Source organism: Panthera pardus, unplaced genomic scaffold (genome assembly GCF_024362965.1).
Source record: "Panthera pardus isolate Hobbes unplaced genomic scaffold, ASM2436296v1 HiC_scaffold_12, whole genome shotgun sequence".
Classification (NCBI taxonomy): domain Eukaryota; kingdom Metazoa; phylum Chordata; class Mammalia; order Carnivora; family Felidae; genus Panthera; species Panthera pardus.
In genome coordinates this window covers 67,065,775-67,086,869 of record NW_026526677.1, presented here as the reverse complement: position 1 = coordinate 67,086,869, position 21,095 = coordinate 67,065,775, and the positions used below count along the sequence as shown (strand labels likewise).

Here is a 21,095-nt window from a genome sequence, read left to right as displayed (position 1 = left end):
AAATCTCAGCTCTTATTTTCCCTGAGCCTCCATTTTCTCATCTATAATATGTGGATAGTGATAATAATGCTTTATCACTATGGTTTTGTGGAGATTAAATGAGGATATATGTGCATTTTCTTATACCTGGGCAAGTAATATATATTTAATAAATAGTAAGTCACATGGTCTAATCTTTAGTTTTCTTTAGTGTGATTGTAGCCACTATCATGGCTTTGAAATCTCTGGGGTGTAAACAATTCACAAACCAGTCAATAATATATTCTTACAGTGGTCTGTCTTTAGGGATGCTAATAATAATATTTAATATTGATTCTGAAATGTAAGTTTACAAAGCACATTCAAATATATCATCTCACTTATTCTTCAAATGACTCTTTTAGAAGATGATTATTTCTATTCCCATTCTACAGAGAAAGAAAATGAGACAAAGGGAGTTAGTGTAATTGCCTCCAGATCTCACCATCAGAAAGTTGCTCAGCCCCAAAACGTATAATCAGAAAGTTGCTAAACCAAACTTGAGCCCAGGTTCTCTAACTCCAAACCTCTTGTTCTTCTCCCTACACCACCACATGCCTCTTAATAAGCACTGCCTTTTTGTATGCAGGTGTTTAGCGTCTGTTTGTTTGTTTGTTTTGTTGGGATGCTGTGAAAACTGTCTTTCTCCAAAGCCCCTATTCACCCTAAAGGTACTTGCTATTAGGAGTTGAATAAACTGTGAACATCTAGTTGGCTCACTATGGACACATATAGACCAGGGTCATGTTTTCAATGCCTGGTGTGTTATGTTAAAACATGGAATTGTGTTTTGTAAAATCTGCTGGATTGCCATTTTTTTAATCATTTGATTAACAGATTGACATTTAAAAGCTGTTAACTCTGTTAACTCCAGAGGGCACAGCTAATGAAATGTCCCAAAAGTTGAGCACTTGCCAAGACTACCATGTCTTATAGGACAGCTCTGGATTTACCATGATGAGAGTATTTTTTCTATCTAAATGAAATCTGCAATTTGGGAAGGAGATTAAAGATCCTGCAGGGGATGAAGGAAAAGATGCTATGAAAATTCTAGAAACTAGAAAATAAAGATAGATCTACTCAATATTCATGAAGTCAGATTGGTTGACGCAAATAGAGATTGCAATCTCTCATTTTCTAATGACTTGGCTTGTAGCACTTCTGTATCAGTGTTACACAGATTCCTACCCAGCTTTAAAGGGAATGACTGCAGGTTGTACATTTTTTTAAAAAAAGGAAGTTTAGCATACTCATAATGATTTTATGCCACCTTTGACTAATTTGTAATTTTCTAGCTAAGGATTTCTAAGGTACATGATCAGAAAAGCACAAATGATGAAAGATATGGTACAGAATATATAATAGGTAAATATACATATAAGATGTCAATAAGTGAATCTTTCTATTTCAACATATTCTCAAAAGGCAGTTTAAAGAGGAGGGTTACAAATATTGCTTTAGGTTAAATTTTGCTTCCATGAGAGAGAAATTAAATTTATTTTGTATAGCCATTTTATAAAGAAATGCTATACATTTTTACTCACCCAATTTATTAGAAATTCTTACCTCATATACAGCTCAAATCCTCACCTCCTACTGTTGGGTAGAATTAAAGAGAAAATGAGTACAAATTTAACTGCTTACTTCATTTCATTATGTAGTCAATATAGCAAATACTTGAAGGAAGGTGGTTTCAGGGAATTCTAAGACATTTCATTTATCCCTTGAAACCCTGACATAGTGCCTTTACAGGTTCTCAAGAAATACTGTTGAACTCTGTTAAATAAGTTTAACAGATCCTATCTCAGAATAGACTACCTGTTATTTAATTTTTTTTTTCTTGTGTCTCTTTTTTAGGCCAGCCCTGCTCCTATAATTGTCAACACAGATACTTTGGACACGATTCCTTATGTAAGTAACATTTTTATTAAGACTTTCTTTAAAAATTGTGTTAGATTTTAATGAGCTAAATTTAAAATTCAATACATATTCAATTCTACCCAGTCCAGATAATCTTATGAAATGTGTAGAAAGAGTTTTGTGAGTTCTGTTTTGATATTTGCTAAATCTCAGCTTAGTTATGCAAATAGTTTTCTCTTTCATTCATTGTTTTGCAAAACATAAGGGCCTATCATAAGGGAAAAAAAGCCCATTGTATTAAAAAAAACTGTTAGTTTCCTGGGTGGTTCCCTGAAAAGATACTGAATTGCTTATAGAAGAGATGGATAAACTTCTTTGGGTTTCTTAGTAAAGGAATAATCAAATCAAATTTCTGTGGTAGCACATACAACATAAGTAAGCTATCAAATATTAGATGGATTTTGCTGGGTTTCTAACAAGAGTTGGAACACATTTTTTAAGGGTGTAGTCTTTCTATGTATAATGAAAGGCATGGTTTTATGAAAGCCTGGAGCATGAGATAGATACTAGAATCAGACAAATGGGTAAAGCCTGGGATTAAGTACAACCACTATAATGGACAAAATTCTTGAACAACAAAGTTTGACTCAGCAGGGGAGATTGGAGGGTGGCAGCAGGCCACAGTGTGGGTGAGCAGTTGACATTTTGGAAGTGCGACAAGGCTTTATGTGTGACCCTAGCTAATGGATAGACAGTAGTGATTGGGGAAGATGGGACAAACACAGGTGTGTGTACAGACAGAGGATTTGAAGCAAGGAGAAGGAATGCAGGGAGGTTGGATAAGAACAGATGCCTGGTCTTTGATTAAATGAATAAAACTCATGAAGCACTTGAAAAATTACCTGGCACAATGTAAATGCTTGGTAAGTATCGCTATTCTAACTCTTAGACCCAACCTTAAATGCCTACAAAGACAAAGTAACTCCCAGAAATAAATGAAGGAAAAGGCATGGGGACAGCAGGGAATCGAGAGTACATGGTGTTCCAAAGGGGGCAGCTGCCATTTGGCTCCAGTGGATTGGAGATGGGGACCAAGTGTTACCAAATCATCTAACTTTTCTAGAGAAGTTGGAAATTTGAATTTTTATGTAAAGGTTTGGAATTTTTAAATATAGACAACTAATTTTCCAAAGTTCATGCACTGTGTGCCAGTAGTCAAGAGGCTACCCTTTGGGTGGCTTCTGCCTCAAAGGAACTGGAGATCCTGAGCTGATCCTCCAAGCCAGGACTCCGCCACAGGGGAGCATAATGCTAGAATTGGAATACAAGGTTGGGACTTGATTACAGGAACAAGTGACTGAAACTGGGACACAGGGTCAGGATAAGAATAACAACAAGCTTGACTTAGTGCTGACTCACCTGAACTACTGAGCTAGGGCTTCCTAAATCTTTCTGAACAAGAGTCATTTGGGGTCAGACAAGAAATGGGTTTAAAAGCTTACTGGTAGGAATCAGTAGCCCCAGTTCTGGAAAGACAAGGATCCTGTTAGTAGGAAGCAAAGTAATACATTAAAGACACATAGTGTCCACTATTCTCTCACTCTCCCCATCTTCCTTCACTAATCAAACATTTATATTAGTATTACTGTATACCTGACACTAAGTACTTAACAAATATTAACTCAATCCTTAAAACAACACTGTAAGATAGGTTCTATTACTTTCTTTATATTACAGATCCAAAAACTGAATCATAAAGAGATTAAGTAACTTTTTCAAGGTTGCACAGTTAGGAGCAGAGCCAAGAAGGAATGTAGATAGACTGGGTAAGGAGTTCGAGATCTCACTTAACTCTTATCATACAACCTCTTATATTCCCACCTTTTCTCACTTGTTTTCTCTCTGCTTGGGAAAAACTTTGCTTTCTCCTCTGCTACACGTGGATTTGGGTGGAAGACAACTCGTCACAGAGGCCCCATTAGCTTTGGGACAGAGATTCATGTATATTTTAAGGAATTCTGTGTTTTTACTCTAGAAAAATTCTTTGCTATATTCATAGGCAAGGCAGATGAACAGTGCTTTGAAGTAGACACGGAGCACAGAGACTTGATTTTGTAAGTAGGACTGCTTTCTTTGGTAGATCTGTATTATTTCAAAGCCGTCTCTTAGGATTCTCATGCCTGAATGGCCAGATGCCCTCATGTACAAATAATTTATCGACAGAATTTAAAGATTTTATGCAGACCTACTTGACTGATATCACAGCTAATTAGCTAGTAAAATCAGCTACATATAACAAATTAATCAAATTGCTTTCTATTCCCTAAATATCAACTTTGTATACAAATTTGAGTTCTTCAAAGGCTCTTTTTTTTTTAACCTTCAACTTTTTTGTACTTAATGCAAAACCTCTTTGAGCTTCCTTAAGTAGTATCTTTAGAGAGGGTTGCTGACCCGTTTGCTGTGGTGAAAATATCCCAATGTGTTTCATGACAATGTGTTGTTCAGCAAGTCATTTAATTTTTCTGGATCTAAATTTATCTTTAAGACAGGAATTATAATACCTACCTCAGAGGTGATTGTGGGGACGAAATGAAATTATGTATGCGAAATAATGCTTTTTTTTTTAAAGTTCATTTATTTATATTGAGAAAGAGAAAGAAAGAGAGAGTAGGGGAGGGCCAGAGAGAGAGAGAGAGGGAGATAGACAATCTCAAGCAGGCTCCACACTGTCAGCACTGAGCCAGACTTGGGGCTTGATCTCACAAACCATGAGATCATAACCTGAGTTGAAATCAAGAGTGGGACACTTAACTGACTGAGCCTCCCAGGAACCATGAAATCATGCTTTGTTAACTTCTGGCTTCTAAGTGTTTATTTATCATTTTATGTAAATAATAAAAACTTATGTAGTAACACATGCTAGGCCCTGAGAGGATGGTAAATATGACTATCTTCCCCCATATAAACATGAGTACATCATCTATTGAAAATGCATATTTAGCGCATAGCCATTAATGTAGATATACTTTAGCTTTTGGCATAAGTCCAACCTTCCTCTTTGTTCCTGATTCACTGGGTAACCTTGAACAAATCGCTGTTCCGTTCGCAGTCTATTTTCTCGCTCCCTAGTGTTCTAAACTTTGTTTTCCTCTTTCCTTTCTCATGTTCTAGTTGTTCACATAATTTCAGATCTATTTAATGAAAAAACAATCTCAGAGCTCCCCAGAGCATTTCAGTCATATTGCATAAGTGCATTTCCTTCTTCAAAAATATTACTTAAATGACAAATTTTAATGTGTATTATTGTCCTTCTCACAAATAATTTCATTACAAGTAAATATTAATTTTGCCAGTGAGCAAGTTTGATTTTAGAAATATGTTGTCCTTGTGGAAACAATTCCTTGGCATGCGTATAAACAGCAATTGAATAACTAGAGGAAATCTGTGGTCAAAGGAAATTTTTAAATTAAGTATCTAATAAGGCACAAAAAATATTTAAAGAGATTTCTGCCTTTTTTTAGGCAGGAAGTTAGGGGTTTTTAGAGCTCTTAAAGTATCTACCATTAACAAATGGGGGGGAATCACTGAGGTTCTTACATACAAATGCTTCAAATAATCTCGTTCTTTCATGATGTCATGATATTTTAAGGTTGGGTATGATGTTACATATGGTATAACCCCACCTTTCCTGCAAAGCAGGAATCCCCTATATGAAGGTTAAAATCCCTCAAGGAAAAGCAAAGAGAAAAAGCAAATTGCCATTTCAGCACTCTGTAGTTTACATTTTTTACGCAATCATGTTATTCTTCTCCATTATTTGTTAAATATTGTCTTATGGCAGTTGATGAATATACTGTGTTCTTAGAGAGTTCACAGTGAGTAGAGCCTGCATATGATATGTAAGTCTACATCCCTGAAGGCTGACTTAGTGAAAAGATACCATGTTACCCTCTACTCTGCAACCAACTGACAAGGAAGTCAGTCCGGAAGCCTCCTCTCCGGACATACTTTTGGCTTTTGTAGCTGACCAGAGTCGTATATTGAACACCATCCAACGAAACCCCATTCTTTCTGCTTTAAAAAAAATAAAATTAATCAGAGAAATTCTAGGATTCCTTTTTATCCATCCTTCTCTAGAGTTCATTATATACTGGTTGTATTTTGACTTGTTTTCTGGAAATATACTGTAATAAATAGTATACTCAAGAATCATGAGTTTTAAATGTTGTTAAGTAACTTAGGGTCCAATGAATGCAAACCTCTCATTTTACAGATACAGACATTCTAGCTCAACTAGTAAATGGTAGAGCTTGGTCTATCATTTATTTTCACTCTACATAACAGTTTTTGGTGTGCAACCAATAACCACATAATCAGTGGCATATAACAATAAGCATTTATTCTTCCCGTAAGTGTTTGCTGGTTGGTTGGGCCAACTGCTGTAGACTGTAGATTACCAGGTTGGCTTCAAGTGTTTGATTCTGAGGCCCAGGGAGTGGGACAGTACTACCCAGAGTATGTTATTTTAATTGTAATGGCCAAAACACAAGAGGAAAGCCCAGGACACAAACACAGTTGAAAGCTATGTTCACATGACATCTACTAACACCCCACTGGCCAAAGCAAGTCATATTGCCAAGCTCAAAGTAGAAGAAGGAGTGAATATTTGCTAAACAACAAACTAGCTTACTATACCAAAGTCTTAAATAAAAGGGCTAAGAATTTGTAAATGCCTTTTATAAGAAAAATGGGTACAAAAGAAAGAAACTTACACTTTTAAAATATTGGTAGGTCAGGGCTCCTGGGTGGCTCAGCTGGTTAAGCATCTGACTTCAACTCAGGTCATGATCTCACAGTTTATGGGTTCAAGCCTCGAGTAGAGCTCAGAGCCTAGAGCCTGCTGAATCTCCCTCTCTCTCTGCCCCTCACCTGCTTGTGCTTTGTCTCTCTCTGTCTCTCAAAAATAACTGTTAAAAGTTTTTTAAAAATATATTAATAGGTCAGTGGCAATAAATAATTACAGTGTCAAAGGACACTGGTTCAACTGATATGGTAAGTGAGTATCTAGATTATTAAGGATGTTTAATGGAAACTATAGAGAAATAAAAGAAACATCTATCAAGTATTGACAGTGCAATGACCTTAGTTTTCTTTGAGACACTTTGTTGTCTGAAACTTTGTTTCCAGAGGTAGAAATAATAATAGAGACAAGGGATTTGTTCCAGAAGTTCCAGGACTGTGGCTTGGAAAACATCCCAAGAAATTGAAGGAGTAAGAGAAGTAGAGGAGAGAAAAGAAGAAAGAGGGATTAAGTTACAAAAAAATATGAGAAGGTCCTTAATAGTATTGATGCAGTTTGGAGTGGTAGGGTCCAGAGCCAATGGGTAAGTAAGAATTCTTGAGACTTCTTTGGTGCAAAACAGTGATTTTATTAAACCAAGGGGACAGGACCCATGGGCAGAAAGAGCTGCCTAGAATTGTGAGAAGCAACTGATTATACACCTTGCAGTTGAGGGAGGTACAGGCAAAAAGGAAAGTTTCCATAAAGGACTTTCATATGCTAAAGAGGACTCGGAGGAAACCAGAGTCTGCTATTGTCAAGCTAAGGCGGTTTTCCCTCCAGTAAGGCATTAACAGTAAGACAAGACAGAAGTTTATTGGAGGAATGTTTTACTGTCCCTATCTCAAATATTTGTCAATGAGCTATAGGTTCTAAAGAAATTTAATATTAGGGCCCCTGGGTGGCTCAGTCGGTTAAGCATTGGACTTCAGCTCAGGTTATGATCTTCCAGTTCTTGAGTTAAAGCTCCGCTTCAGGCTGTGTGCTGTCAGAGTGGAGCCCACTTCAGACCCTCCATTTCCCTCTCTCTCTGGTCACTCGCTTGCTCTCTCTCCCCCTCAAAAATAAAGAAACATTAAAAAAAAGAAAAAGAAAAATGTATATTAAAAAAGGAAGTTTAATTTTATTTATATTTTCATCTTGCCTTTGTTCCCTACATCATCATGGAGGGGAGGGTGGTGTTAGGGCTCCATGAAACTGAGTTGGGTCTATAGGTTTCTGGAGGCTAGGCTATTGATAAGATCATCTTTTTCTTGTAATTTACTAAGACATTTGTAAACTGATAGAGACACGTCTCCTGCATGACTGTGACTGTGATCTCTATCAGCTAACCATTTGTTTTCCCCTTCCCCTTGTTCTTTGGCAGCCAGGAGTGCCTAAGGAATGTCACAGATATCTCACCTGGAGAGGGTACGGGGTTTGTGGGGTATCAGCTTGCCTTATGCTCTCTCATCAGTACACCCACAGTATTTGACCTCCAAGATCATTTATGTAAAGGTTATTTGAAAGCAATCGTAATATCCTTACAGTATTATCAGTGAGATTTTTGTAGAGAACTTTAAGTGTGAAAGGTCATTGCATGAAGACACAGCTATGCTTCTGGGACAAAGGACCAGAAAGTTGTTTCAAGGGAATAAAATGGCCCAAGGAAAAGTACAGTGTAGTAAAGAGTGTTGAGAAGAGTGGAGGATGAGAGAAGATAAAGGTTGACATGGGTTCAGAGATGGAGAGAAACAATCAAATTAGCAGTGAGATTCATTCAAGGAGCCAAAGAATGGGCTTGAAACTAAGAGAAGTTTTTAAGCAAGGTTTAAATGGCATTTCTGATTGATTCCAGCAGCAGGAAGCTTAGGGTAAGAGCTCTCAGAGGAGGAAGTTGCTATATTTGCAGAAGGGGAATGACCAAGCACTTGGTCACAGAGCAGGACAGTGAATTCCTCTGAGTCACTTTGTACAGTAACAGACCCTTGTGATTCAGGCTGCTATTCACTTTTAATTGGATAGTTTTCCAGAATTAACCATGAAGGCAGAGGAAGCAGAATTTTGCTTGTTTCTTTGAACCATCATGGTAGTGATTAATAATGTTATTTTCAAAAACTTTGCTGATTTTAGTACATTTATCTTTCAGCAAACACATTTGTTTCTTTTTTTGTTTTTTCCCCCTTGAACACTACTAAAATTGTCAATGTTTTTATATGTTGAGAATGTAGTATTATCTACAAACTAAAAAAAAAAAAAAAAAAAACTAGAAAATCCTTACCTACCAGAAAATAGCTTAATTTTGACTTAAACTGTGTCCATGAGAAAATAAGAATTTAGCAGGAGAAGCAAAACTCAATATTCATTCTAAGGGCACCTGGGTGTCTCAGTGGTTGAGCATCCAACTTGGGCTCAGGTCTTGATCTTGCGGTTTGTGAGTTTGAGACCCACATCAGACTTGCTGCTGTCAGCTTGTCAGAGCCCTTTTTGGATTCTCTGTCCCTCCCCTGCTTATGCTTTCCCAAAAATAAAAATAAAAAATAACAGTAGTAATATAAATTTCTTATAAAAATACTTATTTTAGAGTCACAGTCAAATCTAGCCAGTCTAAATCCATTTCTCAGCTGCCATAATCAACAGATCCCCTACTGTTGCACTTGTTACTTTGATCTATAAAGGTAGAGATGGAACATAATAGTGCTTTTCAAATATTGATGTGCATAATAAAAATAACCTGGAGATCTTAAAATGCAGATTCTTACTGAGCAGACCTGGGATGAGGCCTGAGAGTCTGCATTGCTAATAAGCCTCCCAGTGAGGATGATGTCCATTTGTACACACTTTGAATAACAAGATTGTATAAAGAGAAAGGCTAGGATTTAGATTCAGGAGCAACTTGGGTTATGATCCCACCTCTGAAGGCGCTTGCGTGAGTTTTGATTAAGTCAAATTCTCTGCCTAAACCGCTGTTGTATTATTTGTAAATGGGAGTAATAATATATGCCCTTTAGGGGGTGTTATGAGTACTCTTCCTAGCATATAGAAGGTGCTTAATAATGTTCATCATGAGATTGAGAGGGATAGTGTGCCTTTAATAAAATAGAGCATTCCTGTAATTTGATCTAGAATGCAGACACCATAGTTTGTTCAGAGGTAGATCCAATAGCAGTTATGCTGGTCCATCACCCTAACTATATCTGGATGTTTGCTTCTTAAAAGGGACTCATTGACTAGCAACACTCATTACCTGGGACCTTGTAAGCATAGAATCTAGGGTCCCATTCAAGTTCTATTAAATCAGAATCTGTGTTTTTAATAAGAACCTCAGTGATTTGTATGCATATTAAAGTTTGAAAAGCATTGGTCAATATGACCGAAACTTTTTTTTGGCTTGGATCCTACTGCCTTTGCTCTTTAACTGCAGCTTTTGGCCTGTCTTGGGAGAGCTGCCCTTTTCACTCTTCACCTTAAACATTCCTACCTGTATGATAAAGGATCAAGTCAATTCAGTTCAACAAATCTACAGGACTAATTACAAACTACTATGTTGTACTTGCTACTAAACCTGTGTTTTCCAAGACAACAGCTACAAGCCTTGTGCCATTATTTAAATGTAATTAAAATACTATAAAATCAAAAAGTCAATTTCTCAGTTGTACTAGCTACCTTTCAAGTGTTCGTAGCCATTGTGGTTAGTGGGTAACGTATTCAACAGTGCAGTTATAGAATGTGTCCATCATTTCAGACTTCTATGGAACAAAGCTGTTCTAAATAATAAATAATAAAACATAAATAGAAGGGGTGAACTAATGTTTATCAAGGAACCACTGTATTCTAGGTGCTTTATGTGTATTATCTAATTAATTATCAAAATGATCCTTTCAGCTTTTGTCAGTTGGTTTCATTTCCTCCATTTTAGAGTTAAGTATTTTCAAATTTTCTAAAAAGTTATCATTCTTGCAGGGAATTGTGGAGTACGTTCATGGGGTCCCTGTCCTCATGGCTCTTAAAAGCATATTAACTCTCCAGACTCTCATACATGATGCACGTTGAGGCAAGTGGAAGCAATTGCTGAAAGCCTTCTTAAAAATTCAGCAATTCTCCCATCATTTTCCTTTTGTGAAATTATAAAGCCCTTATTTAGACTTAAATGAATCTTCTAAAATCATGAAATGAGTAGAAGACCTGACCTATTTACTCATTCACGAAGCTACTTCCATCCTTTTTCCCTGGGCTGCCCTTAGAGAATGCAGTTTGCTGGCAGCCCTACTGGTGTCTCCTTATCCACTGGGAAACCTCTATCTACACAGGCTGGTATGGAAGACGATAGTGAGAAAACATAATAGTTGTTGGAGAGCAGGAGGAAATGAGAAAATATAACAGTCATCCAGGTGGAGAACATGATTGCTGGGTGAGAATCACCACACAGGTCCTTCTTTCTAGGAATGGTCCCTCTGAAAGCACATGACCCATATACCCAAGCATAAATTCCACTTTAGTTCCAAGGAGCTCAACCTGGCATAGCAGGTTTAGGAACAAGGGGAAATAATTCTGAGAAATATTTGTATAATTTCCTACAGAACTGTTATTCAAGATGTGGTCTGTGAACTGATAGCATCAGATCTTACCAAGCAGGTTACTAGAATTACAGAATCTCCAGCTCTACCCTAAGATCTATAGAATCAAAATCTCTTGGGGAGAGGGCCTCAAAAAGTCTATGTTTTCACAAGCATACCAGTGAATCTTATGCACACTGAAGTTTGAGAGATGCTAGTGGGATTCCAGGAAGTTTCTGGATAATGGACTGAAGTGGGGGTAAAAGATGGGATAGGAAATACTATGTAGAGGAAAGACAAAATATAAGTATAGGGATTCAGTAAAGTACAGTAGTAACACGTTTAGTATTAACCTGAGCCAGCATTTAATCTTGGTGGTGGTGGTGGTGTTAAATCACTTGGGATGCTTCTTAAAAAGCATCACAGTCTAATGGAGTCTAGTGGACAGTGCTTCATTCTGGTTCATGTCTTGCCATTCTCTGCCTACCTGACTCCTTTGCATTCTGAAGGATTCAGTTTAAATAATGCTTCTTCTTGGAAGCTGAGGTTAGTTCTGATGCTTCTGTTGTGTGCTTCCACTTGACACTCCTCCCTTCCAAAGAAGTTGTCATACTGCATTGTAACCGTTCAATGCTCGATATTTCTTTCTAGGTTGTAAACTCCAAAAGCACAGGGAAAAATTGCTCTATTTTTGCCATTTTCTTACCTCCATAACCTGGCACATTTTGGCTAGATTGGTTGGCTGGCCTAATGAAAAGTAAATGAAGATGTGAAGAAATTGTTTTAAGGGAATATGGTATAAAGAACCATCCCCCTTGAGGAAGTCAAAGAAAAGCATAATTTTAGCTGGCTGTTAAAGAAAAAGTAAGATGTTTTTAGGCAGAGAAGGGAAAAGGCATTCCAGGAAAAGGAAACAATATGTGCAAATGTCAGAGGCCTGGAAACTCATATACACTGCATTCTGTGAAGCTGGAGCACAGCAGTAACAGAATGTGAGGTTGGTAAGGTATGGTTCAGTCTGACTATGAAGGCCTTGTTTGGCTGATATGGGATTTGGACTTTATCCTGTAGGCATTGCCAGTAGTATCATCTTCTCATATATTTGGGAATTTATAGACATCTTTTTTATTTTTTACCACTTTACCTCTAGGACCTTGTTTGTATCTGGCTATGTAGTAGATACACTGAAATATATGTTAAATAAATAAAGCCAAAGAAAAATAGTGGTCAATTTAACAGCAATAATTTACAAGCTTTTCTTGAGTCTTTTATATACTTCTGTATCTCCTTGCCTTTGTTCACTCTGTCCAAAGGAATAACTTTTTTATCCATACCCATCTTTTAAGATCTCATTAAACTTTGGGACGCCTGGGTGACTCAGTTGGTTAAGAATCCAACTTGGCTCAGGTCATGATCTCATGGTCCGTGAGTTCAAGCCCGCATCAGGCTCTGTGCTAACAGCTCAGAGCCTGGAACCTGCTTCAGATTCTGTGTCTCCCTCTCTCTCTGCCCCTCCCCCACTCACACTCTGTCTCTCTCCCCCTCTCTCAAAAATAAATAAACATTAAAAAAAAGATCTCATTAAACTTCCACCTCCATCAGGAAGCCCTCGTTAATTCCTCCAGGCAAAATTAACATCTCACTCCTCCTTGATTCCATAGTATTTAACTCATAGGAGATTGCCTGCTTTAGTGAAAAGAGGGTGGACTCTGGTCTTTTTTGATTCTACCATATACTTATTGGGTAACCTTAGAAAATTAACTTTTCTGACCCTCTTCCCTCATCTGTTAGTAGAGAGAGTAATAGCTATCTTGCATGGTGCATTATTTAGTATATATGTTCAGTTACATACAACAAAGAGCAAAATAACAGTGCTCTTGCAAGATAGAAATGTATATCACATATAACAGTCCATAAATGGGTGGTTCAAAACTGGGATATCTGTTCTGCTCCACAAGGTCTTAAAAAGATGGGACCCAAAAACCTTATCTTCTTGCTCTTCCACCCTTGGATGATGACCTTGGGTGCATAGTCACCATGATGACATGCCAAGGAACAGTTAAAAGAAGTACAGAGGGATGACCATTGTTTCTCCTTTTAAAACGTGATTCCCCCTTATATCCCAAGAATTATAGTTTAGGTATAAAACCATACTTAGCTGCAATGGTAAAAAGATACATGTAATAAGTATTACATGTAATTCCATACAGAACATTCACCCAATGAAATGAAAATACTAATTCAAAAAGACATATGTACTCCTATGTTTATTGCAGTGTTATTTACAATACCCCAGATATGGAAGCAACCGAGGTGTTCATTGATAGATGAATGGATAAAGATGTGGTGTATACACACACACACACACACACACACACACACACACACACATACACACACACACACTGTAATATTAGCCATAAAAAAGAATGAAATATTGTCATTTATAGCAACATGCATATACTTATAATGTATTATGCTAAGTGAAATAAGTCAGAATAAGAAAAATACCATATGATGTCACTTATATGTGGTATCTAAAAAACAAAACAAAACAAAACAAAAAACCAAACAACCACTAAAAGAACAAAAACAGAAACAGACTCACAAAGAGAACAAACTGGTGGTTACCAGAGGGGTGGTAGGGGAGAGAATGGACAAAATAGGTGACGGGGATTAAGAGGTACAAACTTCTAGTTATAAAGTACATGTCATGGAATAAAAAGCAGAGTGTAGGGAATATAGTCAAAAATACAACAATACTATTGTATGGTGATAGAAGGTGACTTTACTTATCATGCCTACTGAGTTTGGAGTAATATATGGAATAGTTGAATCACTATCTTGTGCACCTGAAAGGAGTATAACATTGTATGTCAACAATACTCCAATAATAAATATTTTATAAAAAAAAGGTTTACAAAAGCAAAAGATAACTTTTGTGCTATCTAGTCTTAAAACTGTGTAGATCAGGGTAATCCAATTATCTGCCGCACTCTGTAGGTCCTTTTCTGCAGAGACCAAATTCTCATGGATCATTCTAATCTTGTTTCTTACCTTGTGCCAAATATCGTAGGACTCTAGCGAGTTGGAGAGCCCATTAAATGTCTTAGTATTTTTTGCTATTTTTTTAATGATTTTTCCTTCTCACATTTCTTTGAAAGAAAATGTAGGCAGCATATATGATAAAGGAGATCATGATTACGTGGGTGAGATCAAACAGAAGAAAGAAAAAAGAGGAGTGATCATTTAGTAAAAAGCAAAATCATAAATGAAATGAGAGTAGAGTAATAAGGGGAAATGGCTTAAAATCTTCATATGATCTTCCCTCAATTTTAAGAATATTATTGAAATGAAGGTAAACACCTTTTCAAAAAAAAGCAGAAATACTAAAACATTTTCCTAGGGCCTCAGGAATTTTATGTGACGTTCAAAGTATTTTATAATCTTGTCTCTTCCTTGTTAAATTTTGTTGGATTTTTAAATTGGCTTTCTACACTGATAATTTTCAGTTATCAATTCTTAGTGGTAGCCATAGCTACTTATTCTCTGGGCAATTGGACAGACACTTTGTCTCTTTTGTGACTATTCCAAAATAAATCCTTCCTTTGGTGCCCACACACCACTATTTGAAGTCATTCAAAGCCTTCCATTGCTATTCATCCTTTTTGAGTTCATCTTCAGGGTACAGACTCAAAAAAAAAAAAACTGTCTTTCTCTTAGTGGCTAATTATCTTTCTTTCTGAGAAGTATGTGATATTAGCTATAGAGATTGGCTTTATTGTCTGGCAGTCATAAATTTATGTTTCTCCTGGTCCATCTAGTCCTGTGACACTGGGCAAATCCCTGAGGGTTCTGTGACTCTGTTTCCTCACATATAAGATGGGATAACATCACCTACCTCATGGGTTCATGTATTAAATGAATTATTGAATATGAAGCACTTAATATAGAACCTGGCATATAGCAATCAATTACCTCTGATCTCTGATTTTTTTGTACAAGAAATTCATCTTTAAAATAATAATCACATTTTGGGGCACCTGAGTGACTCAGTCAGTTGAGCGTCTAACTCTTGATTTCAGCTCTGGGCTGTGGGATTGAGCCTCACATCAGACTACACAATGAGCATGGAGCCTGCTTAAGGTTCTTGCTCTCTCTTCCCCTCTACCCCTCTCCCCCATTCACGATCTCACTTTCTCTCTCTAAAATATAAAATGAAATGAAATGAAATGATAAAATAAATCACATTTTGAGAAAAAAAATTCTTGATTTTGTTTTCAAAAGATCCAAGTGAATCAGTCTCCCTTGTCTATAGCAACAGGATCTAAGACAAAGAGGTATTGTCCCACACTGATTCATATGGGGAGCTCTCTACCATGTGGCTTTCAGTGGTTGGCTTCCCCTAGTGTCTTCTTTTTTCTAAGTGTACCATATCTCAACCTCTGAATTGTTTTCCTTAACTTGTGACTTAAAAATTCCAGTTTTGATTGAATATTTGAATAGCAGAATGAACTTTCATGAGCTTTTACTTTGGTTTAAAAGCATAGTTGCTGCTTCACCAACAGCTATAATAGCAATATATTTTGATTATCCTGATTTCTACCAAGTGCTCCAAATGATGTTTTGCCCAGAGGTGTATTATTTTGAAAATTCAGGAGTATAAAACTCAAAGAATATCTATCTAATGACGTACCATTTGAAGGAAAATTCATCATGAAAAAGAATAAAGTCAGATAAGTTGAACAGATTACTGAGTGCAAACAATAGCTGTTTATAATCGCTATCTCTTTAAAGACAATCTCGGGATCTTTTTATTTATTTTTTAAGACATTGCTAATAGTTTTCCCAATACCCTGAAACAGTAGTCCTCAACCTTAGCTGCACATTTTTTCTCCTGTGTGTTTTAAAAATACTGATGCCTGGACTCCAGTAACAAAAATTCCTTCTTAGTATGCCTGACTGTAGCCTGGGTGTAGACATTGGTGTGTTTAAAACCTCCCCAGGTGATTGTCTTGTGAAGCTGAGTTGGAGAACCATTGACTTAGAGCTATAAAATGAAGAGAGTTTGATCTAGTTGATCTGAAATTATAAAATTAGGCACCAGCACTTACACTGCTTATTATTTTGAGGAGGAAAAAAAATCCACTAACCATAGTGTGGGCTCTGTCATAAATCATCAAGAATGTTAAAACATGTAATCTTTCTAATCCATTGTGAGTCTGAAAAGACCTCCCAATGAAGGTGGTTGGTTTAGTGGACTCATTATAGGTAACAAACTGAGCTTGCCCCCTGTTAACTTGGAAACAGACATAGCCATGGCTTAAAAAAGCTGTCTTTTCAAGACACATACCCCCAGGTTCAGACATGATCAAGTTAATGAAACACCCCCCCCAAGGGTTGTTCTGCTGACACATGTCACCATTTATGAGTTGTAATTGGGTTAATGAACAATAGAGGCATGGTCTGTGCTTGATCAGTGTCCCTATAGGCCCCCAACAAAACTGGGAAAAGAAATTTGCAGGCCGACTACTGCTGAAAGCTGGTCTGGGGTTGACCTTTAGGTGGGTCACTGTAGTAACCTAAGGCTCAATGTAATTAGAAACAGTCAAATATCTAGGCTCTATCCAAGTCATTCAGAAGCTTTCTCTGACAACCCATCTCACTGAACTCTCCCCTTCTCTGAAGGCCTACTGCTCCTACTTTAAAAAGCACACAGTTAAAAGTATATTTAATGCCATTTTATTTGATGGCAATTTGAGTTAATAAATGTCTGCTTTAATGACGAGATGATCTGGCTTCTTCTACATCAAGCATTATGTTGACAGGGCCAAGAGCACAGTTTGGTGTCCAAAAGTGGCTCTTGAATTAATATCAGCACTGCCACTCCACTAGATGTGGAGTAAGTAACTTGAAGTTACTTAAACTCAAAGAGCTTTAATTTCTTATTGGTAAAGTAGGAAAAACTGGAAATAGCTCATGGTACTGATAAGAGAATTATCTGAGTAATTTCATACATGGTTTAGCAAATGGTAAGAATAACAGTAGTTAATAATTGTTGAATTATATGCTAGGCACTATTAAAAATTCTTTACATATGTTAATTTGTGTTGTCCTCTCAATAACTCTAAGAAATATATTGTTATCTCCACTTCACAGGTGAGGAATCTAAGGCAAAAAAAGAGATCTTAACTTGTCCAAGGTTACACTGCATGTGTTGAGGGACATTTAGTAAGAATAGCGTTATGCTACCCTGCCTCTTAGTAGTTGTAATAAAATTTAATTTGCTGAGTTACTCACTTAAAAGACTGAAGAAGACACTTAGAGGAACTAAGGTCAAACACAGTATTGTTACACACCTCATTAATAAAAGGTCAAAGAGCTTCAAATAGAAGGAAGTTGTTCCAGAATGTGGTAAATGGGAAATTTGCAAGTATACCCAACATGTTGCTGTTAAAAGCTAAAACCCAAGCTGGGAAGAGATCTTAGTCATGCCACTGTGTGTAATAAATAATAAGTAGGAATTTAGAATGAATGATTGGGGCAGATTGGATGAAAATGACAAAGAGCATGCTTTCATGTGTGTTGTTTCATTTAATTCTCAAAATATTTGTGAATGAAGTAGTCTTTTTTGTAGCTAAGGAAACTTAAAGACGTTTTGAGGCCATGAGATTTATGAAGATTATATCACTAATAAATGACAAATTGGACTTCACTCAGGACTTCTGGCTCCTCCTAACTAATTGGCTGTGTCATTTGTGACAGGTCTTTATGGGCATTGCTGGAGCTCATCTTCCTTGGCATCTATTACTGAGGAAGCTCACTTATGTGATGACTTTGGTCCTTTTAATTAATTTTTTATTTTTATTTTCACTTTTACTTTTATTCATGATCTTTGAGTTCCATGCTGGTATTAGGTACTGTGTGATTCATTCATATAACAAAAGTTTTTGAGTGCCCAATGTGTGTCAGGCAGACTTTAGTTCAATTAATGAGAGAAAAACAAAATTTTCACTCTTATGGAGCTTACATTCTAGTCAAAGTACACAGTAAACAAAAAGGAAGCTATAAAATAATAAGTGGTCTGAAGAAAACACAGCAAAGTGCTGGGATAGTGCTATTGGATGTGGAGAGGGCAGTGTCTTCTTTAGAAAGAGAATTTAGAGAAGGCTTCTTGGAGAAAGTGATATTTATTTAAGTTGCAATCAAATATGAGAAAGAGCCAAACATGAAAAATCTGCCAGTGTTCCTGTTTCTTCTTTCCTGTCTTTCCCCTCCCTATTTCACAAAGCCTGACTTCCATTTGCATTTTTTAAATTTATCTTCCTTCTTCCTTCATTCTCTGTCTTGGTCAGTAATGGCACTATGAAGTCAGCTGTCCAAGCTGTAATGCATTTCTGCTTCTGCTATATCCTGACTTCTTCTTCTTCATGTTCCTGCATGTATGTGGTTACTAATTTTTATGTAGTATGTACTAATTCTTACATAGTAAAAGTGTCTCTTCTCTGTCCCATGACCCCATTGTCAAGGCCCTTAGGCCCTGCCTCCTTTCTCTCCAGGGCTCTTGAAGTTGCCTCTGAATTTGTCTCTCTTTTTCTTGCTTTTTCTATCTTTGAGTTCACATAGTTCTCTGAGTTATTCTAAAAGCCAGTTATACTCTTGTCATTTAACTACGTAAAAACCTTTAATGACCCTGAATTGCCTCACAAAATCTAAACTTTGTAGTGTGATAGTTCATGCTTTTTACAGATGCCTCTTATCCTTTGCCCTCCATCCTCCCAGCCCTTTCCTAGAATATGCCTTCTTTTCCCACTGCGCAAAAGTTCTCCCAGTTTCCTGAACATACTGTATTGTGAGTGATTTTTATGCACATGCTTGTCTTTAATTGATGCCCTGTCTCCTTATGATCTCTTTCCTTTCATTCAGTAACTACTTTGAATGTCACATTCTTCTTGAAGTCTTTGCATATTTCTGAACATGTAACACTGATAATTAGGAAAAGTGGGATACCAATCCCGAAATAAGAGCTGCAAAATCATGGAGAAAAATCATTTTTCTTTTGCATAAATAAAGTCAAAAGCGAGGCATGGTGCTCTATAGTCTAAGAGATTTAAAGTCCTTCTGTCTTAACTCTTCTAGCATTGTAGCACAAGGATCCATGTTTCTCAATCACTCCATGGTTTGAATGGAACTGTAGCTCCATCCATTGCCTCACATTTAAAGCAGCAGGAAGGGACAAGAGTGTGTTTCTTATTTTTAAGGACACTTCCAGAAATTACATACAAAAATCTACTTATTCATTGATTAAAAATGGTCATGTGGCTACACTTATCTGAGCGAGGGTAGGGTATTTAACTTTTTCACTGGGTAACAATTTCTAAGAAGAAAAGAGTAGATATTCAGGGGTAGTTAACAGTCTCTGCTACACTCACTCTCTGTGTAGCATTATTAGTATTCCTTATAAGGAGGTTTATTCTTTTAGTTTTTTTTAAATTTGTATTTATTTATTTTGAGAAAGAGAGTGTGTGTGAGTGGAGGAGAGGCAGAGAGAGGCAGAAATAGAATGAGAGAGAGAGAAAGACAAAGAATCCCAAGCAGACTCTGTGCGGTCAGCACAATGCCCACCATGGGTCTCAATCCCACAAACTGTGAAATCATGACCTGAGCCAAAATCAAGAGTTGTATTCTTAACCAACTGAACCACCCAAGTGCCCCTTTTCTTTTTTTTTTTTTTTTTTTATCTTTCAAATTCTCATCCTTCCATCCTGACTCACACATGCTATAGACTATAAGACATTTTTGTCACCTTCTATGATCTGGACCTTGCCTTTGTCTCTACTGTTAATTTTCAGACTACTCCTCTACTCATTATCCATTCTATTGGAAGTTTCCAGTTTGTCTGACTGTTTCACACTTCTGGGAAACTGCATGAATTTTTCCTATAATTGGAATGTTCTCTTTCAGTCCTACTTCCAGTCTATAAGTGCTCTCCTTATGCATCCCTTACCCATCTGGAATTGATCTTGTATTCAATTTTTTGCTCACATATCTGTTTCCAACTAGAGCATGAGTTCATTAAACATAAATACTATATCTTATTCACTGGTAAATTTCCAGTACCTAGAAAATGACCAGAAAAAAAATCACAGACTCTTAATACATTCTTGAGTAAATGAATGAAATGTACAACTGAGGTACATATTCATTTATTTCATATTTTTACAAACATTTCTTTATTATTGTTATATCAAATATCAAGCTGCATGTTGGATGCTGAGATATAGCAGTGAATAAGATAAACATTGTCCCTCCTTCATGGAGTTTAAACTCATGATGAGGGTGATAGACAACAAACAGAATAATTTTAATTGTGAAAGAGATTAATACAAAGCGGGGAGGAAGCCAACTACCTGTAATATTATGGGGCTACCAGCAGGATACATTTCAGTTATTTATAAACATATTGGGTTCTTATTTTTGTTGTATTCCTCCTGAAAAAAATAGATGAAGAAATTTGTTACTATACCATGGCAAGTTCGTGCCTTTGAGTATAGCTACCACCAAGAGAATTGTTAATTAGCTGCTTTCTTAAGTTCAATGACTTGAAAAATTATAACATGCCAAGCTTGGGATGTGGAATGGAGATTAATGTGACTGTTGACATTAATGGTTTAAAATAAATTATGGTAGTGAATTAAACTCAATTAAAATTTGTAGAATGTACATCTCTGTTGACTGGCTAAATGTTTATAATGAGAAACTTTTAGTTGTTCATTAAAAAAAAATTATATTGAGTGCTTGCTCAGTACTGGGTGCCATTTTAAATGTTTTATATGCAT

The 21,095-nt window shown here is 36.6% G+C and overlaps 1 protein-coding gene across 28 annotated transcripts in view; it reads left to right on the top strand.

Annotated features, from left to right (window-relative positions):
• The window catches only part of DLG2 (discs large MAGUK scaffold protein 2), a 2,072,859-nt gene that overhangs the window by 1,356,582 nt on the left and 695,182 nt on the right, over positions 1–21,095 (top strand). For all 28 annotated transcript variants that reach the window (XM_019450186.2, XM_019450181.2, XM_019450179.2 and 25 more), the window contains one exon: positions 1,876–1,929. In XM_019450186.2, the coding sequence (XP_019305731.2) occupies positions 1,876–1,929 (54 nt within the window). The remainder of the gene's footprint in view (positions 1–1,875; positions 1,930–21,095) is intronic.